Below are 20,584 nucleotides of genomic sequence, written 5' to 3' on the forward strand. Positions count from 1 at the left end.
GTAAGTTTTCTATTTGTATAGTGTTCAGTACAATTTGCAGCTCCTCAAATACTGGAACAATCTGTGCTTGGATGCAGCAAAGGCTGGGACACAACAAGAACATTCAGGTTTGGAATGAGCACCAGCAATTGCACTCTCCTGGCAGCATGCTCGTTTATTTTAGGTTGAAGATCTGCAGCATCAATCCTCAGTGAAATAACTTTTTGCATAAATTTCCAGAAACATCAGGGGTGTAAAAATATGGATTTGGAGGTCAAAGATCCCTACAACAGGCAACTGACTGAACGTGACTAATATTAAGCTAGTTTGTTAAGAAGCAACTGTTTAGATATGTTAGATTAGCTACATGGACAGGAAAAGATTACAACCCATGACTGTTAAGGGACGTTCACTTATGTCAGAAGGTGAAGGGGTGGTTGGCACAGAGTGTGTTGATCTCTGTAGCCTGTACTGGCAGCATCTTGCTCTCCAGTCCAAGTGTTAAGGAATTTTTCTCTTGGACTTCCTCTCTGTTGCCTGGTCCATTTTCCATCTAAAGAAGGTAGCTGGTTGACAAGGATTGTCAGCTGTCACTGAGCAGTTGTTAAATAATAGAGTGCACAACCTAAGATGCCATGACAAGTCATCATTCTCTTATTCCATGTTTTAGTTCAAGATCAATTTTTTGGATTGTATCATGCTGAGCACCATTTTCTAACTCTTTTTAAAGACTTGCACAGATAAAGAGGTCCACAAGCTGCCACCCTACTAAACTTAGGAATGTTAACATAGAACTGCAAACCAAAACAGCTAGACATTTCCTTGGTTTGTTTATGCATATATCCAGAGAGAGAGGATGAAGAACATTTCTGTGCCAAGGTGGCATTATGCTATGCATATCCATTTTTTTGTGATTTCTGTACTTGCTTTGCAAAGTACCATTCGTTAAAGTTCCCATTTCTTACTGAAGGCTATGATCATTTTAAGCTAATGTCTGTCCTTGATCATTTGAATCACACGCTCAAAGAACCAAAACAAGAGAGTACTTATAGTGACACGTATTAAGGTTGCTTGAGAAATAACTGATTGGATGGTCTAAACCAGTTTTCAACATTAATTATAGAACCCATGAAGTCTCAGCGCATCTGATGAAACATGGAAAAGGGAACCTCCTGCTCATTACCATGTACAGTGCCCCTCACAGCTGATGAATCGGTGCTTCTCCATATTGAATACCCATGGAGGAAGCACTGAGGATGGCAATGGCACAGAGTGTACTCTGGGCGGGGACTTCAATGTACACTACCAAGATTAACTTAGCAGCACCACTACAACTGAGCTTGTCGAGTCCTAAAGGACATAGCTGCTAGACTGGCTCAGGGGCTGTTGATAAGGGAACCAAAAGGAGCTGAAAAACACATTACACCTCATTTGGATGGTTACATGAATAGGAAGGATTTAGAGGGAAATAGGCCAAATATTGGCAAATGGGGCTAATTCAGTTTAGGATACCTGGACGGCGTGGATGAGTTGGACAGAAGGGTTTGTTTCCATGCTGTAAAACTCTGACTCTATCTCCACTACTCTGTTGTAGAGGCATCTACCCATGACAGTATCATTAAGAGTGACCACCATGCAATGCTTTTGGAGACAACGACCCATTTTCACATTGAGGATACTTTCCATAATGTTGTGTGGCACTACCACGTGATCTAGATCACGTGGTATCAGCAGCTGATTCAACCACCAACTGGCATGAATGGCATTTCCCTCATTCTATCTTTGCCATCAAGCTGGAAGATTAAACCTAGTTCAGTGAAGAATGCAAGAGGACATACCAAGGACAGCATCAGGCATGGGAAACCATAACACAGGACTACCTTCATGCCAAAACAGCAGAAGCAACATACAATAGACAGAGGCTAAGGGATTCCACAACCAATGGATAAAATTGAAAATCTGCAATCTTGCAAAATGCAGTCATGAATGATGGTTTACACTGAAACAAGTAGCATTAGCAGGCTGCTTCACAAATGAAGGGAAGCCTAGGACATTGGTGCAAAAGCTATGGCTAAAAAACTTTCATTCAGCTTCAGCTAGAAATGCAGAGTGGATGATTCATCTTAGCCTCCTCCTGAGAAACATCACAGATGCCATTCTTAACCAATTTGATTCACTCCATGTAATAACGAATTAGCTGAAGGTGCTGTAGACTGCAAAGGCTATGGTTCCTGACAATATTCCAGTAATAGTAGTGAAAACCTATGCTCCAGAACTATCTGCATTACTGGCCAAGCTGTTCCAGTACAGCTATAACAATGGAATTCACCCATCAATATGGAAAATTGCCCAAGTTTTTCCACTGTACAAAAAGCCAGCCAATTACCCATCAGTCCACGCTCAATCATCAGCAAAATAAATTATGGATGGTGTCATTGACAGTACTGTCAAAGAATAACCTGCACACAGACACTCAGTTTGTATTTCCCAGGGCCACTCAGCTCCCAATCTCATGACAGCCTTGATTCAATTAATGACAAAAGCTGAGCTCCAGAGCTGAGATGAGAATGACTGTCCTTGATGTCAAGGCAGCATTTTTCTGCATGTGGAATCAAGGAGCCCTAGCAAAACTGGAAACAATGGGATTAAAGGGAAAACTCTCTGCTGGTTGGAGTCATATCTGACAGAAGGGAAGATGGTTGCGATTGTTAGCAGTTAATCATCTTAGTCCAAGTTCCACAGGGCAGTGGCTGAGCCCCAACCATCTTCCATTGCTCCATCAATGGCCTTCCTTTTGTCATGAGGTCTGGAGTACAGATGTTCACTGATGATTTTACAATACTCAGCATCATTCACAATTCTTCAGATACTGAACCTACTCTTGACTGTGTGCAGCAAGATCTGGACAGCATCTAACTTGGGATGAGAAGTGGCAAGTAGTATTTGTGCCACACAGTTGCTAGGCAATGGCCACCTCCAACAAGAGAATCTAAACATTGCCTCTTAACATCTACCTGTATCACTCTTGTAAGTGTAGTTTGATACCACACTAAAAGTTTGGGTCAAGATGAGGTTGAGGAGAAAGCAGAGTCAAGAACTACCTTCAGGCTGAGGTCAAGAAAGATTATTTATTGAACATTAATATGAAATGCTGCTAATTATGGTAATCATAGAAATATGAAGCTGATCCTGGGTCCTAAAACCCTTACACAGCACCCCTCCCCAGTTTTCACCTTGTCATAAACCGAAGATAGTTTGTTTTATAACATTTACTTCACATTTAAAAAAAATCTTTTATCCTTCTCCCAAAGTCTTTGACTTGATTCATATGTTTTAATAAGTAGTTCAGGAAAGTCTTTGATCAGGTATAGAAAGTTGATGATTTTTCTTGGTCTCTGCTGGGTTCTGTTAAACTGAAATTTAGTTAAAATGCTTGAAGAAATGTGTGATGTTGTAGCTGGAGAATTGTATGACAGTTTCAAGATGATTATACTTAGGCTTGTTTTGTTTTAGTGTTTGTTCCCTCGCCACCTGCCCCAGACCCAGTCTAGCAGCTGTATTAGGACTGGCCAGTTCTATCAGTCATGGGGCTAACAAGTCACTCTTGGTGATGGCCCTTGATGCTGGATTTCATCAGCTTTCATTCCTTTCTTTTGCCATTGTAATGGTTTATATACAAATCAGTGACTTCAGAGGCCATTTCAGAAGTAGTTAACAGTTGACCACAGTGCTGTGGGTCTGGAGTCACAGATAGACCAGACCAGGTAAGGATAACAGATTTCCTTCTCTAAAAGACTATCAGAGAATAAGATGGGTTTTTATGACAATTGACAATAACGTGGTTGCCATTGTTCTAGTTATTAATTTCAAATTTTATAATGCACCATATGCTATCTCTTAACTCTGTTTTGGTTGCACCTCCATGGAGTAAAATAATTCTGTTTATTTATAGTGTCATACTGAAATTTCTATTTCCATTCAAAAAGATTACAAGGAAACTTACAGTCACTGCATTGCTTTCAAATAAATGGCAGCTGTTCGAAATGTTCAAAGCTTCCACTAAGCTGCGCTAATTTCCCTAACAGAATTACATGAAATATCTGATGAAGCATTGCTTTTGTTCAGCATAAGGACTACATTGTGATACAGCTGGAAATCTCCCAACTGCCTCAATACAGCAGATGACAGTCCCAGGCTTGTTAGACTGTAATAATATATACATATACTTTTATTATTTTGGGTCAATTTTCCTCCAGGTGATTATTCTCTATATTTGGATTAGCTACATCACTCATTTTTCTTGCAATATAAATACTGCGAAGTGTCACAAAGCTGGTCCTTTTTTCCTAAAACCTATTCCTTTTCTCAAGGATACTGTATCCTTGATTTTTTTCTTATGAGGGATCACAAACCAGCTCCTGGCTCTGAGGTGACTCATTTGGTACAGAGATGAAAAAGGATTTTGAGAGGCCTTTTGTTTATACGTAAACAGATGAGACTTAAGGCCAATGTAGTCAAGTTTCAGAAGCAACCTGTATAATGAAAGGGAAGTAGTCAGCTCTCTAGCTGAGCAGTTCAGTCCAGAATTAGTAAGGAGTTCAGCTGTGTGTGAACAGTCTGCAAAAACTTTCTCTTCTTCTGCCATTTTACCTTCAACCTGTAAGCATTTGTTGCATTTTTACTGTTTTTTTAAAGGAGATTTACTTATTGGGACTGTTGTGGATGTTTGGAACAGCATAATTAAGTCTAGTTTGGACAGACTGAGTTCAGTAGTGGTTCTTTATTCTGTTCTGTGTGTTTTGTTGTGTAATTTTGTGAATGAATTTTTGTCTGTTTTAAAACCTGATAGTCAACCTAGCTAACTTAATCTGGGTAATTTTCACTGTACATTTACCGAAACAAATTGCAAAGTTATGGTCTGGGCTGACTGCTCAATAATGTTTTGAATGGTCTGGCCTAGATCATAACAGATTGGGGGCTCTTTGTGGGATTTTAAACAGCGAGTGGTTGATGCTAATGTCTTTATTTCGGGTATTTGTTTAGTTGGGTAGACAAACCTTGGGATAGTAATGGCTCTTTCAGTTGTCAAACGTTTTCTGAAGTGAATGCGGTTACTTTGGAAGGTTGCAAAAGGTGAATAAGACCAAGCTGCAGGAATTAGCAGGCAAGCTGGGATTGAAACTGTTTGCTACTGTGAGGAAAGGAGAGATAATTACAGCAGTAGCTCAGCATTTAAACTTGCTTCAGAAACCATCAGGATCTATAGAGATAGCAAGAATTCGATTGCAAATGTAGCAGCTTGGGTTAGAGGTGAGAGATATGGAAAGAGCAGCAGAACTGAAACAGTTTGAGTTACGATTAACAGTAGAAGAGACGGAAAAAGAGAGAGCAGCAGAACAGAGAGAAAAGAGTGTTTGAACTTCAGAAACTGACACTTAAAAAGGAAAGTCAGCTTAAAGGACTGGAGATAAAGGCTGAAGGTAATGCAAACTCATGTGGAAGAGCAGAGAGATAAAATGGCAAAGTTAGCAGCTGAAGTGGCTGACGATTATGAGCTGGTCCAGAAAACTTGGTTTGGCTTCTAGAATCAATTTCAGTCCATGGGGGATAGAAACTGGAGCAAAGAGATATCCTCATGTGGAAAGGGAAAGGTGGATCTCAGTGAAGATCATAAGAATAACTTACCACAGGGTGAAAAAGAAACTCTTGAGGGGACAAAGAAGTTAAAAAGCTCCAGTGTTTTCATTGTAATAAAGTGGGACATACAAAATTACAGTGTTAGTGGGCTAGGAGAAAGCCAGATGTAGGAAAACTGGACAGGCCTGAATGTTTTGTTGGACTAGTAACAAAACGCACAAGGGAAGTTATACGACTGCCTCAGAGTGTACAAGATGATCAGAGGTTGATTAAGGACGAAATGCCAGATCTGCTTAAAAAATATACATGCAAGGGTAAAGTTTATTCACATAGGACAGGATTTGCAGGTAAAGAGTCTACAAAATTAAGGGACATAAAACATAGAACAATACAGCGCAGAACACGCCCTTCGGCCCTCGATGTTGCGCTGACCTGAGAACGAATCTAAGCTTTTATCACCCTAGACTATCCCATCATCATCCATATGCCTATCCAAGGACTGTTTAAAGGCCCCTAATGTGGCTGAGTTAACTACATTGGCAGGCAGGCCATTCCATGCCCTTACCACTCTCTGAGTGAAGAACCTGCCTCTAACATCTGTTTTAAATCTATCATGCCTCAATTTGCAATTATGCCCCCTCATACAAGCAGATGTCGTCATCCTATGAAAAAGACTCACACTGTCCATCCTATCTAATCCTTTGATCATCTTGTATGTCTCTATTAAATTGCCTCTTAGCCTTATTCTCTCCAATGAGAATAGATCCAAGTCCCTCAGTTTTTCCTCATAAGACCTTCGCTTCAGACCAGGCAGCAGTCTGGTAGATCTCCTCTGCACCTTTTCCAATGCTTTCACATCCTTCCTGTAATGGGGCAACTAGAACTGCACACAGTACTCCAAGTGAGGCCGCAGTAGTATTTTGTACAGTTGCAGCATGACATCACGGCTCCGGAGCTCAATCCTTCTACCAATAAAACCTAACACACGGTATGCCTTCTTAACAGCACTATCAACCTGGGTGACAACTTTCAGGGATCTATGTACATGGACACCAAGATCCCTCTGCACATCCACACTACCAGTATTCTGCCTTCCTGTTGTTCTTCCCAAAGTCAATCACCTCATATTTATCTGCATTGCACTCCATTTGCCACCTTTCAGCCCAGTTCTGCAGTTTATCTAAGTCTCCTTGCAACCTGCAACATTCTTCCACACTGTCCACCACTCCACCAACTTTAGTATCATCTGCAAACTTACTAACCTATCCACTTCTGCATACATTCAAGTTGTTTATAAAAATGACAAACCACAATGGTCCCAAAACAGATCCTTGTGGCACACCACTAGTAACTGGACTCTGCCAGACTGCTCAACCACTACTTGTTGCTTTCTTCCAGAAAGCCTGTTTCTAATCCAAACTGCTAAATCACCTTTAATCTCATGCCTCCGCGTTTTCTCCAATAGCCTACCATGTGGCACCTTATCAAAGGCTTTGCTGAAGTCCATGTATACCACGTCAACTACCCTACTGTCATCCACATGCTTGGTCACCTTCTCAAAAAACTCAGAGGTTTGTGAGACATGACATGCCCTTGATGAATCCATGTTGACTATTTCCAATCAAATTGTTGCTTGCTAGATGATTATAAATCCTATCTTTTACAATCCTTTCCAAAACTTTTCCTACAACAGACACAGGGCTCACTGGTCTATAATTATCTGGGTCATCTTTATTGCCCTTCTTGAACAAGGGCACAACATTTGCAATCCTCCAGTCCTCTGGTACTAAACCTGTAGACAATGACAACTCAAAGATCAAGGCCAAAGGCTTGGCTAAGTCCTTCCTAGCTTCTGAGAGAATTCTCGGAAAATCCCATCTGGCCCAGGGGACTTATCTACTTTCACACCTTTTAGAATTGATAACACTTCCTCCTTACTAACCTCAATCCTTTCAATTCTAATAGCCCATGCCTCAGTCTTCTCCTCTACATTATTCACCTTTTCCTGAGTGAAAACAGATGAGAAATATTTGTTTAACTGCTCTCCGATCTCTACAGGGTCCACACACAAATTCCCACTTCTATTTTTGACAGGCTCTATTCCTACTATATTTATCCTTTTATTCCTCACATATCTATAGAAAGCTTGAGGGTTCTCCTTTATCCTACCTGCTAAAGACTGCTCATGTGCTCTCCTTGCTCTGCTTAACTCTGTCTTTAAATCCTTCCGAGCTACTCTGTAATTCTCCATCGCCTCATCTGAACCATCTCGCCTCAATGTCACATAAGCCTCCCTCTTCCGCTTAACAAAGATACAATTTCTTTAATAAACCATGGTTTCCTTACCTTATTACCTCCTTCTTGCCTGACAGGGACATACCTGTCAAAGACACACAATATCTGTTCCTTAAACCAGTTCCACATTTCGGTTGTCTCCATCCCCTGCATTTTACTGCCCCATTCTATGCCTCCTACATGTTGCCTAATCGCGTTATAATTGCCCTTCTCCTATCTATAACTCTTGCCCTGTGGCATATGCCTAGCCCTTTCTATCGCTAAACTAAACATAATTATGGTCGCTCTCTCCAAAGTGCTCACCTATCACTAAATCAAACACCTGGCCTGTTTTGTTACCAAGTAACAGATCCAGTGTGGTCTCCCCTCTTGTCGGCCCTTTGACATACTATGACAGTAAACCCTCCTGCACACATTGGACAAATATTGATCCATCCGATGTACTAGAGTTATAGCGTTTCCAGCCAATGTTGGGCAAGTTAAAGTCCCCCATAATGACCACCCTGTTCCTTTTACTCCTGCCCAAAATCACTTTGCCATTCCTTTCCTCCACATCCTTGGAACTTTGCGGGAATCTATAAAAAACTCCCAGCAGTATGGCCTCTCCTCTCCTGTTTCTAACCTCAGCCCATACCACCCCAGTAGATGAGTCCTCTTCAAATGTTCTTTCAGCCACTGTTATACTGTTCTTGACTAACAAAGGCATACCTCCCCCTTTTTTACCACCTTCCCTGATCTTAAAGAAAGATCAAGCCCTGGAACCTGAAACATCCATTCCTGACCTTGCTCTATCCATCTCTCCGAAATGGCTACAACATCAAAGTCCCAGGTGCTGCAAGTTCACTGACCAGGCACTCCTGGTGTTGAAGTAGACACACTTCAAACCACTTGCTGTCTGCCAGCACATTCCTGTGACCATGAAATCCTGTCCATGTCCTCCCTACTCTCATCTTCCTGTGTACTGGAACTACAATATAGGTTTCCACCCCCCTGCTGAGCTAGTTTAAACCCACCCGAGCACGAGCAAATTTCTCACCCAGGATATTAGTACCCTTCTGGTTTAAGTGAAAACTGTCTTGTTTATGGAAGTCCCACCTTCCCCAAAATGAGCCCCAATTATCATAAACTTGAAACCCTCCCTCCAGCACCATCTCTGCAGCTATATGTTCAGCTGGTATCTCTCCCTGTTCTTCCCCTTGCTATCATTTGGCACTGGTAGTAAATCAGAGATAACAACTCTGTGTGTTCTTGCTCTCAGCTTCCACCCGAGCTCACTGAAATCCTGCCTTACATCCCTATCCCTCTTTCTACCTATATTGTTGATACCTATGTGGACATGGCTTGGGACTGGTCACCCTCTCCCTTCAGGACTCCAAAGATACGATCCTAGACACCACCCTGACACCTGGGAGACAACACACCAAGCTTGAGTCTCCTTCGTTCCCAGCAAACCTTCTATCTGACCCCCTCACTATTGAGTCCCCAATGACTAATACTGTCCTACTTTCCTTCCTTCCTTTCTGTGTAACAGGGATAGACTCTGTGCTATGGATCTGCAGCCCAATGCATGCCCCTGATAAGTCGTCCTCCCAACAGTATCCAAAATGGTATACTTTTTTTCAGGGGAATGACCTCAGGGGATCCTTACACTGACTGTTTTCTCCCCCTTCTAACATTTACCCAGCTTTCTTCGTGCCTAGGAGTAACTACTTCCCTGTAACTCTTATCTATCATAGACTCTGCCTCCCAAATGATCCAACGTTCATCCAGCCTCTGCTCCAGTTCCCTAACACGGTCTTGGAGGAGCAAGAGTTGGGTGCACTTCCTACAGATGTAGGATGGGACACTAATGGCATCCTTAACCTCAAATATCATACATGAGGAACATTTCTCTCCCTGCACATCCATCCCTACTAGTCCCCTTATCAGAAAGTTAAAAAAAGAAGAGAAGCTTACCTGATGTGTCCCTGGTGTAGAAGGTTAGTGGAGATGGATGAGTGGGAGGGCCTACAAGGGTAGGATCTCGGGTTTACACTCACTTATGTGGCTGAGGGGAAAACAAATTGTCCCTCCTTTCCCAGAAGCCTCTGCTCTCTGAGGTGCTGCCGCCGCAGATGCTCAAGGTAAGCGTTTAAAGTTTTAAATCAGTGACTCACCTTTCCTGACAGGCCCCGATCCAATCTCCCGCTCTTCCTGCTGCTGGCACCTGAAATGGGATCCTCTCAGGCTGTAATGCTGAAGGATGAGGAGATATGTAAACCTGAGGGACTATTGCAAGAAAAGGTACTGGTAACAGGAATTCATGGTGAGACAAAAGAGGCTCAATTATGTAAAGTGAGGCGAGAGAATCCAGAGAAGAGTGCAGAATTTGTGGTAGGTGTACTCAACAAACTCTTAGCTCTAGGAATACAATTTGTCCTTGCAAATGCTATATCTGGTTCACTGGTAGGCGTGCTGCCTACTCTAGCTGAAAAGACAGTGGAGACGCAGGGAACTGAGGAAAGGAAGGATGTGTATCCAGGAATTTTCCCAGATTGTGTAATCACAAGATCACAGAGGCACAAGTTGAAGCTGGAGAGATCAAGAGGCACAGATAAGGAAACTGACATAGCTTTATCTAAGACTTTTTTTGATCAGATAAGTGGGACAGAGCTGGAGCAACTAGATAAACATGAAGTATCTTTAGCTCTGCTACACTTATTGAGTTAAAGCAGAAAGATAACAATTTAAAACAGTTATATCAAAAGGCATATACAGAGAAGGAGAGTGAATGCATCCCTGTGTGGTATTACTTAATAAATGATTTTTAATGAGGAAATGGAGACCATCACACATTCAAGCAGATGAGAAACGGGCAGAGCTTCATCAAATTGTTTTGCCAGTAGGGTGTAGAAAAGATGTGCTGCGAGTGGTGCATCAGCAACCACTTGGAGGTCATTTAGGGGTGAGGAAAACACAGGCTAAAATACAAAGACATTTTTACTGGCCTGGACTACACAAGGATGTAAATGGGAATAAATATTTATTAACAATAATGGATGTATTGACTAGATTTCCAGAGGCAATCCCATTATGCAACATCACAGCTAAAAGGGTTGTAGAAAAATTACTTACATTTTTTACTAGATACAGACTACCAATCAGAGATCCAGTCAGATCAAGGATCAAACTTCTTATCCAAACTATTCAAGGAGGTTAAGAGTACCTTGGGAATAAAGCAATTCAAATCTACTGCGTACCATCCCGAATCACAGGGTGGGCTAGAGAGATGGCATAAAACACTGACGACCGTGTTGAGGGCTTATGGTCAGGATTATCCAGAGGATTAGGATAAGGGAGTCCTATTTGTACTTTTCGTGATCAGAGATGAAACGAATGAATCGACCAAATTCAGTCCAACTGAATTAATTTTTGGGCATGAAGTAAGAGGACTGTTAAAATTGATTAAGGAGAAACTAACAAGTTAGAATTCAGAGAGCACCAATCAAATTTTAGAGAATGATTAGATAGAGCTGGAGAGTTGGCTAGACAGCATTTAAACTTATCACAGCATACAATGAAACAGCAAGTGAATAAGAAATCACAAATTTGTACTTTTGCAATTGGGAATAAGGTATTGGTCTTACTTCCAGTAACAGGTGAGCCTTTAAAAGCAGGCTTTAGTGAACCTTATCAAATCGAGAGGACATTGAGTGAGGTGGACTACTTGATAAAGACTTCAGACAGGAAGAAATCTCACAGAGTGTGTCATGTGAATATGCTCAAAAGGTATTTTGATAGGGAAGGAAAGCAAGAGGAGAAGCTGTTAATGATTACAGCACAGAAGGAAGAGCCAAATTCAGAGGATTCTGAATTGGAGATTCCTCAAATCAATTGGACAATGAGGAAGTTGTCAAAAATTGGGATAAATTATTGAGTTACCTTCCACAAGAAAGTTGAAATGACCTGAAAGAGTTATTGTTATCACATGGGAAGATATGTAGAAATAAACTGGGAAGTACTAATCTAATTGTGCATGATGTAGAGATAGGAGATGCTGTTCCAATTAAGCAACATCCTTGAAGGCATAACCCTCTAAAGTTGGCACAAGTTCAGAAGGAGATAGAGGGCATGCTCCAAGATGGCATAATCGAAGTGAGTTGCAGTGACTGGAGCTCACCCATAATCATGGTGCCAAAGCCAGATGGTAACCAACACTTATGTGTGGACTGTCTCAAAGTTGACTCTGTTACAAAGACTGATGCATATCCAATTCCGCGGTTGGAGGACTGTGTCGAAAATGTGGGACAAACAACTTAGATTTCTAAGTTGGACTTGCTCAGAGGCTACTGGCAAGTGCCTCTGTCAGAGAGAGCAAAGGCAATTTTGGCTCTCGTAACGTCAAATGGACTTTATCAGTTCAAAGTCATACCATTTGGTATGAAAAAAGCTTCAGCCACATTTCAGAAACTGACTTAATAAGGTCATTTCCAGTTACCCAATTGTGTTGTTTACATTGATGACCTGGTGGTTTTTAGTCACTCATGGAAGGAACATTTACAGCATTTACTGGACTTGCTCAATCAACTTCGGGAGACAGCCTTGATGGTAAACCTAGTTAAAAGTGAGTTTGCCAAAGCCCAAGTCACCTTCCTGGACCATGTTATTGGACATGGACAAATGGCCCCACGAGATGTAAAAACAAAAGTAATTTGAGAATTTCCCACACTGTTGACGAGAAAAGCAGTTCTACTGTTCCTGGATTGAGTGGATTTTCTTGAAAGTTTGTGCTGAACTTTAGCAGTGTGGCTGCTCCACTCACCAAATTGTTTAAAAAGGGGCAGAAATTTCAGTGGACATTTGACAGCCTAAAAACTGTTACCCACTGCCCCAGTATTAGCCACACCGGATTGCACAAAGCCTTTCAAGTTGGCTATCGATGCCAGTGATGTGGGTGTCGGTGTAGTGCTCCTGCGGGAGGATGATAAGGGAATAGAAAAACCCAGTGGATATTTTTCTAGGAGGTTGAACGTTCATCAACAGAAATATTCAACAGTGGAGAAAGAGACTTTAAGCTTGGTGTTGGCATTACAACATTTCAGTGTTTATGCTACCAGCAATGTATCTGAGACAATTGTATGCACTGATCATAACCCATTGCCGTTTGTGGGAATATTTAAGGATAAAAATGCCAGACTGTTTGGATAGAGCTTGTTGTTGCAGCCATTCAATTTGACGATCATATATGTGACAGGTCGCAAAAATGTGATTACTGATGCGTTATCGAGACTTGAATGAGATATGGAGGCATTCACTGGTGGGTTTGCCATGGCCTGAATTCGCATGTGGATATGCATGTCTCCATGTGTATAGTTAGTATAGTGTGTATGTCTGTTTCACACAACTAATCAGTTTATTTTTGAATGGTTTTAAAAATGAAGCCATCTTTTGGTAATGATGGCTTGTAAAGGTGGGGTGGTGTCACAAAGCTGGTCCTTTTTCCCTAAAAGCCTATACCTTTTCTCAAGGATACTGTGTCCTTGATTTTTTTTCAGGGAGTCATAAACCAGCTGCCGGCTCCAAGGTGGCTAGTTTGGTACAGAGATGAAAAAGGATTTTGAGAGGCCTTTTGTTTATATGTAAACAGATGAGACTTCAGGCCAAAGTGCTCATGTTTTAGAATGACCGGTATAATGAAAGGGGTGTGTCAGCTCTCTAGGTGAGCAATTCAGTCCAGAACTAGTTAGGAGTTCAGCTGTGTGTGAACAGACTGCAAAGACTTTCTCTCCTTCTGCCCTTCTACCTTCAACCTGTAAGCAGCTGTTCCATTTTTACTATTTTTTTCCAGGGCGTTTGCTTATTGGGACTGTTGTGTATGTTTGGATAGACTGAGTTCTGTAGGGTTCTTTATTCTGTTGTTTGTGTTTCATTGTGTAATTTTGTAAATAAATTTTTATCTATTTTAAAACCTGGTAGTCAACCTAGCTAACCTACTCTGGGTACTTTTCACTGTACACTCACTGAAACAAATTGCAAAGTTGTGGTCTGGGCTGTTTACTTAAGAATGTTTTGAGTGGTGTGGACTAGTCCATAACACAAGATAAATTATTTGGCATTAGATACAAAGTCAATTCTAATCTCAAATGCAGGTCATTCTGTTATTGTCTATTCTGAGATTTCAGTCAAATATTAATCTTAAAATAACTGGGTGCTAATTTTTGGTAAAATTTGAGAGATTATTTTCATCAGAAAATACTGGACCTCTTTTAGCATCTGAGATGCACTAGGATTGTCTTTGCCATCTGAGGATATTTGGAAACCTTATGCTGTTAGGTGTAATCGGGCTGTTCTCTTTTTCTGGGAAGACTGGGGTCAGCCGAAGTATATTGCTGGAGAAGAAAAGCTAACACAGATGGGCTCAATTGGCTAAATCCTACCTCCTAGCGGCAATGGGAACATTTTTTCTCCATATCCTGCCAATTTTTAATCTGCAGCATATGGTTATATAAGACATTGTTTGGGTTTAGATGCAAATTGCACACTGAAGCTTCAAGGTGTTTAATATTATAATAGGATTGTATTACCATTATTCACCACAATGGGAAAAGGGGCTTATTTTAGTGTGTAACTACTTGCAGCTTCCCGTTGCTGAAATGAGGTGGATTGTCTGTCCTTTCTCTCTTTACTCCCCAGTCAACCTAAAGAAAACTTCAGCCAAGCGGAGCATCGACAGTCTTATCGGTTAATCCTTTGTAATGGCTCTAAATGGTTTTATTTATTAATTGCTTGAACATTCTTCTGTATATAAGGACTTCTTTTCTTTGTAATGTAGAAAAATATTTCTCGCACAATATCTCTAATTAGATAATTAATAAGAGACAGAGACAGAGTAAAGAAGCAGTGGAGTTGTGCTAAACTGATATTGAAAATTGACCATGACCCCAACTGGAAGCTTTGTCCAATACATTAGAAAGTACTTGAATGATTTGGAGGAGGTACAGAAAACATATATTTAAGTAGTTTTCAGTGATGATGGATTACAGTTCTAACGAACAGGTTGGAGAAATTGGGGTTATTCTGCACAGAGCAGTGATAGTTAAAAGAGGATCTCATAGAACTAAAATCATGGAAATTTAGGTTGAATAAACAAAAAGAAATTGTTTCCCATGGCTGGTGTTGCTATCTGATTTGGCAAAATAAGGAAAATATTTTACACCGTTATAATCAACAGTATCCTTCAAAAGGGAGTTGGATAAATTCTTGAAAGAGAAACTATTGCAGAAATATACGGAAAGAATAAGGAAGTGGGACATAAGGGCTGGCACAACGTCAGTGGGTCAAAGACTTCATTTGGCTAAACTCTTCTGTGATTCTAACATTGACCTTTCTCACTGCCTGTTCCCCATCTTTAGTGCTACGTCGCTGCCCTCAGAGAATGGTAACTTAGTATCAGTTCATTTTGTATCAATTTGAAATCCTCATTCTACCTCACAACCTCTAAAACCTTGGTTAAACTGTGAATAAAGATACAGTAGTGCCTGGACATACGAACGACCCCGTTCACAAACAAATTGGTTTACGAACAGGATTGTACGTAAAATTTTGCTTCAACGTACGTACGAGATTTAAGGTATGAGCGAAGGTACGAACGCAAAAAGCCCGTGTGCGACCACGTGGTTTCATTGTTCTGCTTTGCTACGCGCTTATTGAACGCAAAAGCTCTTGGGCCCCGCGTGATCTCATTCAGTTCATCTTTGGCATGTGCGCTGTGAACAGCGTTTGTTGCTGTGTCCAAGCATTCTTAAGCTATCTGAACTTTTTGGTTCATGAACCGGGTCCCGGAACGGATTAAGTTCATAAGTCGAGGCGCTACTGTATTACATTGATTCTGTAGTGAATGTTTTGTGAGATTTGGCCAAATTGACATACATTCTGGGTTAGTTTTCTCCACTCACTTCCATGAAGTCTTTGATCTGTGCTCAAGTCTGATTCCCAGGTGTCAGTTAGTTCTCAAGTAATTGGGTAGCCATTCTTTGAGTGAATTTATTAAAAGCCAATCTTCTGTACTTTTTCGGCATCTAGATGTTGTAGTGGCACCAAAACATAGAAAGGAGGAGGAAATTGAACTTTTGTTTCTTTAGCCTGCTTATTCCTGAACAAAAGTTTATGATAATTGATTATTGTGTCTTAGATTGGCTAACTTTGCACACCCTGGGAATTGAGACAAGAACTTTTCAGATTAGTTTGGTTCACTTGCCTTTGAACCTTTGGGCATGTTTGTTGCTGTGCAAAATAATCTGTACATTATGGTTTTAATTTGAAATGTTAATGCAAAAAGTTTTATATAAATCTCTAAACTGACTCTCATTTTGTCTTCCAGCTCAATCCTGTCATTTATAGTGAATTTGCTCGGGAGCGAAACCTCCATATTTCTTTGATCAAGCGCTTATCACAGCTCTATCCACCTGATTCCTGCTATCATATATCACTAGAAGAACAGTACAGATCACATGAAGTCATCATCAGGTATTCCTGAAAAGTTTCAGGTAGTACATTGACTTTTATTGGAATATGCTTTTAATCATGGTAAAGTATTGCAGTTTGTAAATTTGTCAAACTGCAAGACATTTTGGCACATCACATTGCCTTTATGCTTTATTTGGAGATCCGGTTAACAATCTTGATACTCAATTGCAGTTGCACTTTATTGAAAGCAATATCATCTGGCATCATCACCATCTAAGATCAGAAATATAGAACTGCCATTTTGCAGTTGAATGGCGGTATTGTGTTTACATTTGTTTTGAAATGCTGATGCAGGACTTTACGCAAGTTGCAATATTGCAAATGTTAAATGTTTAATTTCCAGGAATGTTCTCCTCTTTCTCCTCCTCTATCATGCCTGTATTAACATCCCTGCCATCCTATTCAAAAGACTGAGTTTTGTTGACATACCAGAATACAATCCACTCGATTTTCTCCAGTACTGGTCATGGTAAAGTATCAGTTTGTTGAATGACAAAAAGCATTGTTGACAGGAAACAACAGGATCATGTTTCCAAGGCCAAATGCTGCTTTTTGCAAAAAGATCAAGAAGAGTTAGTGAGGAATTATACCATTGGCGAGAAGTAGATACCAGCCATCATTGTAGCGCAGATTGGACCCATTTTCTATACTGTTCAAATGCAATATGGAGAAGACATGCTGATCAACTCTTGGCAACCAGAATGAATGTACCAGCAAACACATTAATTGAAGGTCCACAAATAACTGTGCCAAATAGAAATCAGGATATGCAGGACAGAGCAGTAACTAGAGCATCTGAGAGAATCAATACCTTAATAAAGAATACCATGACATTGTGCGAACCTTTGAACATTCAGTCGTCTCAGGAAAAGAGAAAGACAGATGATGTTCTTGGTGCAGCTAAAACAGCAGAGGTTAAAGCCAATGAGAAAAATAAATGAACAGCTGAGTTATACTAGCAGCCACACAGGAATTCACGCCCTCTGCAATATCTTACCTAATGAATGCTGTTTATATGATCAAAAATATTGTGATCTTTTCATTGCAGGAATCTTTGATGTAAAGGGGGAGAGATATTGTGTATTTGGAATTTTGGTGAACTGCCACTTTAAGATTTGATTGCATGACATTATTATGTCTATTATTGGTCACTTTGGGCAGGAAATAGCTTTGTCTACTCTTGCTACCGACAGAATAAATACCTTCTTAATAAAGCTCCTGCTGTAGTTAAACACTTTGGCCTCCTGGTTCTTCTTGAGATGGAATAGCTACTTCAAAGGATATTTTCAATATTTTGGTCTGATTTCTGTTTATGGTATCTGATGACAGTTGGCCAGTCACAAAGATCTGAAACTTCCAACTACTGCTGTAAACTCAGAAACCAAGAGGGAACCAACTTAAATTCAGGAATGGAAAGAAAAGGCTACTGTGGCATTGAACCTATTCCATCTAGGCTTGTTCTTATTTTCTATCTGACAACTCCATTGATCTGTTGGTCTCCCACATCAAGAATCAATGTTTTTTTCACTCCAGCCTTCTTGTTGGTTTGGACTGAGTCAGTTCTTCTCTTGTTGTTAACAGTAGAGTGAAAGAGTCACACAGATGTACACATGGAAACAGACCCTTCGGTCCAGTTCGTCCACGCTAACCAGATATCCTAACCTAATCTAGTTCCATTTGTCAGCACAAGGCCCATATCCCTCTAAACCCTTCCTATTCATATATTCATGCGGACGCCTTTTAAATGCTGTAATTGTACCAGCTTCCACCACTTCCTGTGACAGCTCATTCCGTACATGCACCACCCTCTGCATTAAAAAGTTGCCCCTTAAGTCCCTTTTATTTCAATCCCCTCTCACCCTAAACCTATGCTACCTAGTTCTGGACTCCCCCACCCCAACAAAAAGACCTTGCCTGTTTATCCTATCCATGTCCTTCATGGTTTAAAAACCTCTATCAGGTCACCTCTCAGCCTATTCAGTCCCTCCATATAGCTCAAATCCTCCAAACCTGGCAACATCCTTGTGAATCTTTTCTGGATGCTTTCAAGTTTCACAACATCCTTCCAATGGGAAGGAGACCTGAATTGCCCGCAATATTCCAAAAGTGGCCTAACCAATGTCCTGTACAGTCACAACATGACCTCCCAACTTCCATACTGTATGCTCTGACCAATAAAGCCTTATTCACTATCCTATCTACCTGCAACTCTACTTTCAAGGAACAATAAACCTGCATTCCAAGGTGTCTTTGTTCAGCAACACTCCCTAGGACCTTACCATTAAGTGTATAACTCCTGCTTTGACTTGCTTTTCCAAAATGCAGCACTTCACCTTTATCTAAATTAAACTCCATTTGCCACTCTTCAGCCCATTTGCCCATCAGATCAAGAACTCGTATTCTGAGGTAACCTTCACTGTCCACTACACCTCCAATTTTGGTGTGATCTGCAAACTTACTAACTATACCTCCTATGTTCACATCCAAATCATTTATATAAATGATGAAAAGTAGTGGACCTAGCACTGATCTTTGTAGCACACCACTGGTCACAGGCTTCCAGTCTGAAAAGCAACTCTCCACCACCGCCCTCTGTCTTCTACCTTTGAACCAGTTCTCTATCCAAATGGCTAATTCTTCCTGTATTCCATGTGATCTAACCTTGCTCACCAGTCTCCCATGAGGAACCTTGTCAAATGCCTTACTGAAGTCCATATAGATCATGTCAACCATTCTGCTCTCATCAATCCTCTTTGTTATTTCTTCAAAAAACTCAATCATGCCTCGTGTGGCATGATTTCCCACAGTTCCATATCAGGTGACAGTCTGGAATTTAATGCTCGTAATATTGGTGAGCTAGTACTGAACGAGTTCACATAATATTCTGCCCAATTTGCAATGCAGTCATTAACCCAAAAATGTTATGTTTGTTTACTTATGTTGCCAGCAGTTACATCTGGGCGTCTCATTATTGGTACATTTATATAATTTAATTTTTAATATACTTGTATGCATTTTCATTTCATATTTCTGCTCAAAATTTGGGAAATTTTGCTGTAGGATTTTTAAAATATGCACTGATAGGTCCTTCACAGTGACTGACACCAACAAGAAGTACAATCTGACCAGGATTCGAAGTTTATCTAAGTGTTTCCAGCATATTATCAGCAGTTTGGTTATAAAACATTAAAACAATGTATTAGTTTATTGCCTTTGCAGAATGATTTTTTTTTACAAGGTATTTACAAGGCAGTTTGGAGTTGGAAGAAAAATTAATTGAAGTGACTTATCTGCTCAATATTCCTGATGAGGAGGAAGAATTAATTACGTTATATAAACATATTGAAGCAGAATCATCACAGGGAAGAGGATAAAAAGGAACAAGTGCATCTGTTGATAAGAATACTGGAAGATGACAAAGACAGTAAGAGTGAAGTTGACCATTCACAAAGTGAACCTTTTACAATTTGACTTGCAATAGAGAATTACTGGGATAGTTAGACACTGTTTTCATACTTAGAGGAAGGACAATGGGAAGATCTTGTAAAGTTACTATGGAAGAATAAGGAAATATTTGAAGGTACACCTGGATATTCAGTGTTAACTAGACATGATGTGGACTGAGGGGACTTGGTGCTGATAAAACAACACCCTTATGGTTGAGCCCAGAGAAACAAGTTCAGGTGGAAACAAAGAAATTCAGTGCAGGCTGGGGAACAGCTTAATTGATGCCAAAACAGCTGGAATTCACTGGTGGTTTTCGTTCCTCAGCCAGATGGGTCAGCTAGATTTTACATAAACAACCTAAAGTAAAATGCAGTGGTGAAACCTAATTCAAGCTCAATTCCTTGGTTAGAAGCTTGTACTGATAGGGTTGCCATGGCCTTATTTCCTTCCAAACTTGATCAATGCGTACTGATAAACGCCATTAACATCAAGGATTACAGAGAAATCTGTCTTTGTCACCAAATGAATTATGGAAGTATTGACTCATGCCATTTGATTTTAAAAATGCCCTGGCTGTATTCTAAAACCCTATAATTTAAGTTGAAGTACCTAACTCTGTGGTATATTTCGATGATGTTGTAATATACAGTAACACATATGAAGAACATGTAAAGCAATTAGATATTTGATGTTATTTATTTAATTAGTTAATGTGTATGTA

At 40.4% G+C, this 20,584-nt stretch overlaps 1 protein-coding gene across 3 annotated transcripts in view; it reads left to right on the forward strand.

Annotated features, from left to right (window-relative positions):
* Positions 1 to 20,584, forward strand: part of LOC140464275 (probable helicase with zinc finger domain) — a 444,481-nt gene that overhangs the window by 194,984 nt on the left and 228,913 nt on the right. For all 3 annotated transcript variants that reach the window (XM_072559139.1, XM_072559141.1, XM_072559140.1), the window contains one exon: positions 16,271 to 16,416. In XM_072559139.1, the coding sequence (XP_072415240.1) occupies positions 16,271 to 16,416 (146 nt within the window). The remainder of the gene's footprint in view (positions 1 to 16,270; positions 16,417 to 20,584) is intronic.

Source organism: Chiloscyllium punctatum, chromosome 40, assembly GCF_047496795.1.
Source record: "Chiloscyllium punctatum isolate Juve2018m chromosome 40, sChiPun1.3, whole genome shotgun sequence".
In the NCBI taxonomy this organism is placed as follows: domain Eukaryota; kingdom Metazoa; phylum Chordata; class Chondrichthyes; order Orectolobiformes; family Hemiscylliidae; genus Chiloscyllium; species Chiloscyllium punctatum.